Raw genomic sequence first — 7,995 nt, 5'->3', positions numbered from 1 at the left:
AGGCAATGGCCTAGTGGTATTATCACTGGACTGTTAATCCAGAGATCTGGATAACATTATGGGAACTGGGTTTGAATCCCGTCTTGGCAGATGATGGAATTTGAATTCAATAAATATCTGAAATTAAGAATCTAATGATGACTGTGAACCCATTGTCGATTGTCAGGAAAAACCCATCTTGTTCACTAATGACCTTCAGGGAAGGAAACTGCCATCCTTACCTGGTCTGGCCTACATGTGACTCCAGACCCACAGCAATGTGGTTGACTCTTAACTGCTCTCTGGGCAATTAGGGAGGGGAAATAAACGCTGCCTAGCCAGTGATGCCCCTTATCCCATGAAGGAATAAAAGTAAAGAATTCAATCATATTCCCCTCTTAGCTGATCCTCAATGCACTATCTTTGAAAATGTTCATTCTTTACAGATTTCTCAGTGGCCTTGCTCCCTAATTCAGGAAGGCTTTACTAGTAGGTCGATGTCCTTGTGTTTTCCTACTCTACACAATGTCCTCTGCCTTCACCATAAGACCATAGACATAGGAGCAGAAATTAGGCCATTCGGTCCATCGAGTCTGCTCTGCCATTCAATCATGGCTGATGAGTTCCTCAACCCCATTCTCCTGCTTTCTCCCCGTAACCCTTGATCCCCTTGATAATCAAGAACCTATCTCTGTCAGTCTTAAACGTACTCAATGACCTGGCCTCCACAGCCTTCTGTGGCAGTGAATTCCATAGATTCACCGCTCTCTGGCTGAAGACGTTTCTCCTTATCTCCATTCTAAAAGGCCTTCCCTTTACTCTAAGGCTGTGCCCTTGAGTTCGAGACTCTCCTACCAATGGAAGCATCTTCCCAACATCCACTTTGTCCAGGCCATTCAGTATTCTGAAAGTTTCAATTAGATTTCCCCTCATCCTTCTAAACTCCAATGAGCATAGTCCCAGAGTCCTCAAACGTTCCTCATATGTTAGGCTTTCCATTCCTGGGACCATTCTCCTGAACCTTCTCTGAACCCACTCCGGGGCCAGTACATCCTTCCTGAGATATGGAGCCCAAAACTGCACACAATACTCCAAATGTGGCCTGACCAGAGCCTTATAAAAGCTCAGAAGTACATCTCTGCTTTTATACTCAAGTCCTCTCAAAATAAATGCCAACATTGCATTTGCCTTCCTGACTACTGACTCAACCTGCAAGTTTACTTTGAGAGAATCCTGCACTAGAACTCCCGAGTCTCTTTGCACTTCAGACTGAATTTTCTTCCCATTTAGAAAATAGTCCATGCTTTTATTCTTCTTACCAAAGTGCATGACCTCACACTTTCCCACATTGTACTCCATCTGCCATTTCTTTGCCCACACTCCTGACCTGTCCAAATCCTTCTGCAGCCTCACCACCTCCTCAATACTACCTGTCCCTCCACCTATCTTTGTGTCGTCTGCAAACTTAGCCAGAATGCCCTCAGTTCCTTCATCTAGATCATTAATGTACAAAGTGAAAAGTTGTGGTCCCAACACTGACCCTTGTGGAACACCACTTGTCACCGGCTGCCATCCTGAGAAAGACCCCTTTATCCTCACTCTCTGCTTTCTGCCAGACATCCAATCTTCTATCCATGCTAGCACCTTGCCTCTAATACCGTGGGCCCTTATCTTACTCAGCAGCCTCCTGTGTGGCACTTTATCAAAGGCCTTCTTGAAGTCCAGGTAGATAACATCCATTGGCTCTCCTTGGTCTACCCTGCTCGTTACTTCCTCAAAGAATTCTAGCAGATTTGTCAGGCATGACCTGCCCTTGATGAAACCACACTGACTTTGCCCTATTTTACTAAACACTTCCAAATATTCAGAAATTTCATCCTTTACAATGGACTCCAAAATCTTACCCACGACCGAGGTTAGGCTAATTGGCTAATTCACCTCACCATCACCCACCCTGGCCTCTCAATCTGGAATGTTCCCCAACATATCTTGGTCTTGCTGTCTTTTTCTCTCTTTTCTACCTTAAAGACACCCCACAAGAGCAACCACTGTGATCACCAACACCTCTCCCTGTTAGTGTTCACTGCCTTTCTTATTAAAAAAATTTTTTCACTCATGGGACGCGGACATCGCTGGCTAACCAGCATTTATTGCCCCCATCCCTAGTTGCCCCTTGAGAAGGTGAGGGTGAGCTGCCTTCTTGAACCGCTGCAGTCCATGTGCTGTAAATTGACACACAATGCCTTTAGGGCGGGAATTTCTTCACCTCCACAAATCTTTAGGTTGTCTCCTAGCTCACACCCTATAAAAGCAAGGTGTGTATGTGTGCGTTTGTGAGCAAGAGAGAGAGCAAAAGAATACTCTGCATCATTACTGCATGCAGTCCTCACCTTCACTGTTTGTTCCCACCGTACTTTCTCTGCAGCTAGACCAGATAGCAGCTTATCAGCACGATCCAGTTTGATCTCCATCTCCTCGGATCTTTTCCGCAGTTCTTCTTTTTGAGCCAGCTTTTCATCATATTGTCTCTTCAGCGTATCCAGCTTCTCAGCCACCTGGTATTGGAAATGGTAAAGCACATTGAAAATTACCTCTGGGTCCCAGCACCTACCATAACCAAGACTTGTATGTGTGCACATTTTACAATGTGCTACACTTGAAGGAGCTGCAGTACAGAAGAGACAATCCCAACACACCCACTCAGTCCTAAAGTCCTCTTTTCTCTATCTCTCACACATCTTTCACAAATATCTTTCCTGTTCCCTTTTGAATTTGGTGGTACTTCTTCCACTGTCATCTCAAGCTCTGTCTGCTGCTATTTCTAGTACCTGTAAGAGTAATAGAGTCATAACTGTCTTTAGCACAGAACAAGGCTTTTCAGTGCATTGAGTCTGCACCAGCCAAAATCAAGCACTAGTTATTTTAATCCCATTTTCCAGCACTTGGCCCATAGCCTTGTATGCTTTGGCATTGCAAGTGCACATCTAAATCCTTCTTAAAGGTTATGAGAGTTTCTGCCTTACAGGAAGTGATTCCCAGATTCCTAGCACCCTCTGGGGAAAAACATTTTCCTAATATCTCCCAAAATCTCCTGTCCCTCCCTTAGATTTATGTCCACTGATCATTGATGTGTCCAGCAAGGGGAAAAGTTCCTTCCTGTCTACCCAGTCTATTCCTCTCATAATTTTATACATCTCAATCATGTTTCCCCTCAGTCTCCTCTGCTACAAGGAAAACAACCCCAGTCTATTCAATATCTCTGCATAACTAAAACTCTGCAATCCAGGTAACATCCTGGGAAATATGCATTATACCATTTCTTGTGCTATCACATCCCTTCTGTAATGTGGATTTCGGAACTGTAACAGTACTCCAGCAGTGGCCAAACCTACTTTTTATACAGTTCCAGCATCACCTCCCTGCTCCTAAACTCCATGCCTTGACTATTATAGGCAAGTATTCCAAATGCCCTCTTAACCACTTTATCTACTCATCCCACTACCTTAGGGGAACAGTGGACATGCACACCAAGGTCCCTCTAACGCTCCCCAGAATCCTACTGTACATCATGTATTCCATTGCCTTGTTGTCCTGCCCAAGTGCATCACCTCACACTCATCTGGATTTAATTCCACTTGTCACACAGCTCGTTTATGTCCTCCTGTAATTTAAGGCTGTTCTCGAAGCTACTTACCACTGTACTAATTTTTGTATCATCTGTGAACTTACTGATGAATCCTCCTACATTCAAGTCTATTATTTATATATACTGCAAATAGCAAGGGCCCTGATGCTGATCGCTGTCCATTTTACAGCTTTTGGATGAGTTCTAAATATATCTAGAGACAGTAGTTTTTGCAGGGAATCTGCTTTCTAAACCCAGAAGAAAGCGGGTAGGGTTAAATGCTCAGGCAGAGACTGCTTGGATGGTCAGACAAAGTATCACGCACTTACAACTCATTCACAGCTCCCCACTGTTTTCATCAAGCCAATGTGCACGTTAGCAATAGGTAAAGGCCACTAATGAGCCTGCCTCCTCATTAGAGATTAATCACAGTTCCTCAACACATCACTCAGTCCCTTCAGAGAGCTGACTTCAGCCAATTAATAACATTCCTGCAAATAATCATCTCTGGCAACGAAATCCACGTCTCCATCAGTCTTTTGATAGGAATGTTTGGTCATTTACTCAAGACAATTTTTAACATGCATCCTCTGGTAGCAGACTTTTGCCTGGTGAAAATTTGACAACGCATATTTTGTAATTACAAATGACACAATCAGGTCACCTTGAAGCCTCCTTACTTTTCACCGACTGAAGTGCTGCCCCTAGGCCTCTGCCTGCAATTGTCCTTTGGCCAGCAGTTGCAAAGGCATATGAGTATCTGAGTGTGACATGTTGTGACAATTTCACTGCCTTCATTTGTAGTGGAACATCAGCCCACCATGCATTGGCATCACTGAGGCTGAGACTGGAAAACTACCAGGTCAATAATTTGGAATCATGAAGAACATTCCAAGCAATTGGGCTTGTTCTCCTTGGAGTAGAGATCTTAAGTGGAGATTTAATTGATTTGTTCAAAATCACAAATGTTTTGACAGAGTGGATAAGGGGAAACAGCAGTAGGAATGTCAGTAACCAGAAGGACACAGATTTAAGGCAAAAGAACCAGAAGTGGAGATGATTGATACCCGGCCACCACTTTAAACATTCATGCCCTCCACCACCAACACTCAGTAGAAACAGTGTGTACCATCAACAAGATGCACTATAGCAATGCACCAAGGCTTCTTAAACCTTCCACACCCACTACCACTATTGTCTGGGACAAGGGCAGCAGATACATGGAAACATCACCACCAGCAAGTTCCCCTCCAAGCCACACACTATCGTGAGTTATCACTCTTTCATTCTTTCCAGATCAAAATCCTAGAACTCCCTGACAACACTGTACCTGCACCCAATAGAGAGCAGCAGTTCACGAAGGCAAGAAATTAGGTATGGGCAACAATGCTGGTGAAGCCCATATCCCACGAAAATTTTTTTTAAAATTATTTGACATCAAATGACGATTTGGAATGTATTGGCTGTGGAAGCAGATTTACTAGTAATCCATGAGGCAAAGTGAATTAATTCTTGAAAAGCCTGGGGAAAGCGGAGCTGGAATAAGGAAGCTCTCTCAAAGGTTGGTGTAATGTTCTGTGATTCTATGAATGACATTGTTGACAAGTGGGCACAATGGCACTTTAACGCGATCTCTTGACTGAATATTCACAGTTTGATGGGAAAGATGAGAAAAAAAAAATTCAGGGAAACAAACTGCAATGTGAGTGGCCCAAGGCTGGCATTGAGATGAGGGTCAGAGGAGTTTTTTTGTATTCCTTGCAGTGAGCTGTGAAGGAGAGCTGGAGGATAAATAGTAACAGGGTAGCAGGACATTACTACAAGGCAGCATGTACCTCTCTTAACTTAGCCTGTGCGTCAGCGAGCAACGCCTGCTTCTCTGCAAGCTGTGCCATAGCGTCCCGCAGCCGAATTCGCTTGGGTTCCACCACACGATACAATCTGCCATACAGCTGTAGGCAAATACATAGAGAAAGAGCAAGTTAGGCAAATAACTCACTGTGCTCCCTGTGAGGAAACTCATGGAAACTGCTTTTAAAGAACTTTTATAGCCTATTTCCCATGTGCATTGCGTCCTAGACTTACAGACCCTATGCCACAGCCCAATATTTCTGATAAACCCAAGGATTTTGTTTTCTCTATTTTTTCAAGGTACATGGGCATTGCTAGCAGTACTTGTCCATTCTTAATTGTCTTCGAACCGAGAGCCATTTCAGAGAGCGGTTAAGAATCAATCATGTTGTTGTGGGTCTGCAGTGACAAGTAGGACAGGCTGGGTAAGGAAGGTAGGTTTCCTTCCCTAAAGGACACAAGTGAATCAAATGGGTTTTTATGGTTAGAATTAGAATTGATAGCTCTGTAGTCACCATCACTGAGACAAGCTTTTAATTCCAGGTTTATCAATGAATTTATATTCCACTGGAGCATTAGCCTGGGCTGCTGAATTATTAGTCAAGTGATATTTTTTAAATTTGTTCATGTGATGTGGGTGTCACTGGCCAGGCCAGCATTTACTGCCCATCCCTAATTGCCCAGGGGATAGTTTAGAGATAACCACATTGCTGTGGGTCTGGAGTCACATGTAGGCCAGACCAGGTAAGGATGGCAGTTTCCTTCCCTAAAGGGCATTAGTGAACCAGATGGGGTTTTCCTGACAATGAACAATAGATTCATGGTAATCATCAGACTCTCAATTCCAGGGCTTTTTATTGGATACAATTTCCACCATCTGCCGTGATAGGATTCGAACCTGCGTTCCCAGAACATAACCTGGGTCTCTGGGTTAATAGTGCAGTAATAACACCACTCCCAATTAGGTCATCAGCTCCCCTTGTGATATTACCACCACGCTATCGTCTCTTCTATTCACAAAACCATCATATTCTCACAGACATGAAAAAGAGGGGCATCCAAGCATTTCTTATGTAAAATGCATTTTATTTTATCCATTTGGGTTGATAATTCCTTAGCAGTTTGGTTAAATGGTTGGGGAACAATGAGAAAGCACATTTCTAAAAGTGAAGCAGGGAATCAGAGTCAATTACTGAGAACTTGACAGAGGGGAAAAAAAACAGCAAGGGATTAAGAAAGGGGCAAGTAATGGAGATGAAATGCTTAGTAACTAGAGAATATAGAAAAAGGGTGAAAGACGGAGAGCAGTGGGAGGGGATAATTGAAACAACCCTTACCTCCATGGCCAGAACCCACATACAAAGAGATTTGGCCGCTACAGACACACGACCGACAATTTCTGGCTGGAAGTCTGGTTGTGCACAGTATGTCCCAATTTTCTTCAGCACCTTGTCAGAAATATTGTCTTTGTCGAAATTAATGAGCTGCTTAATGAAGGTTCCCTCACCTGAATAACACAAGTTTCACCTCATCAAGATGCAGTCAAACATCCCTCATCACATCAAAAACAAACAGGGATCAGGCTCATGTTTTGAGTATTGGTTATAGCAGATTCAGCATGGCTTCTCGAAAGTGAAATCATGTCTGATTTATTTACCTGTATTAGAATTTTTTGAGGAAGTCTCAACTGAATGGATAGAAAGTAGATGTGTTGTATTTGGACTTCCAGAAGGTACCTCACAAAAGATTAAGTCATAAGAGAAGGGCCTACAGTGTTGGAGATAGTATATTGGCATGGATAGAGAATTGGCTCATGGGCAGAAAACAGCGAATGGGGATAAGAGATTCTTTTCAGGTTGGCAACCTGTGACCAAGGGGTTCCTGACAGGGTCAGAGCTGAGACTACAACTGTTTACAATACAATATTAATGACTCAGAGGAAGGAAGTAAATGTACTGTAACCCAATTTACAGAGAACACAAAAATAGGTGGACAGGCAGTTTGTGAGAGGGATACAAATAATTTACAGGAAGTTTTGATTGGTTAAGTAAGTGGGCAAATTGTTGGCAAATGGAGTATAATGAGGGAAAATGTGAAGTTGTTCATTTTGGAAGTGAGAACAAAAGCACACAGTATTATTTAAATGAAGAGAAACTGTGGAAAAATGCACCACAAAGGGTCTTTGGGGGACTTGTGCATGAAATGCAGAAAGCTAATACACAGAGGCAGCAGGTAATCAGGAAGGGCCATGGAACATTGGGGTTTATTTCAAGGGGCTTGGAGCATAAGAGCAGGGAAGTCTTACTGCATTTGTACATGGTGCTGGTGAGACCACATCTGGAGTACTGAGAGCAGTTTTGGTCCATTTATTTAAGGAAAGATACCTATTCATTAGAAGCAGTTCAGAGGTTCACTGGGATAATCCTTGCTATGGAGGGATTGTCTTATGAGCAAAGGTTAAACATGTTGCGAGTCTACTCAATCGAGTTTTGAAGAATGAGAGGTGATCTCAACGAAACACATTCGATGTTTAAGGGACA

General features: G+C 43.1%; 1 protein-coding gene across 1 annotated transcript in view; it reads right to left on the bottom strand.

The window, feature by feature from the left end:
- The window catches only part of dnah2 (dynein, axonemal, heavy chain 2), a 180,086-nt gene that overhangs the window by 44,370 nt on the left and 127,721 nt on the right, over nt 1-7,995 (bottom strand). The window contains exons 60-62 of the mRNA XM_048620015.1: nt 6,793-6,962; nt 5,440-5,556; nt 2,370-2,534 (exon numbers count right to left, since the gene is read on the bottom strand). Coding sequence (XP_048475972.1) covers nt 2,370-2,534; nt 5,440-5,556; nt 6,793-6,962 — 452 coding nt within the window. The remainder of the gene's footprint in view (nt 1-2,369; nt 2,535-5,439; nt 5,557-6,792; nt 6,963-7,995) is intronic.

The sequence above is a fragment of the Rhincodon typus genome, chromosome 45 (assembly GCF_021869965.1).
Source record: "Rhincodon typus isolate 14 chromosome 45, sRhiTyp1.1, whole genome shotgun sequence".
Lineage (NCBI taxonomy): Eukaryota > Metazoa > Chordata > Chondrichthyes > Orectolobiformes > Rhincodontidae > Rhincodon > Rhincodon typus.
This window is presented reverse-complemented; position numbering and strand designations above follow the sequence as displayed.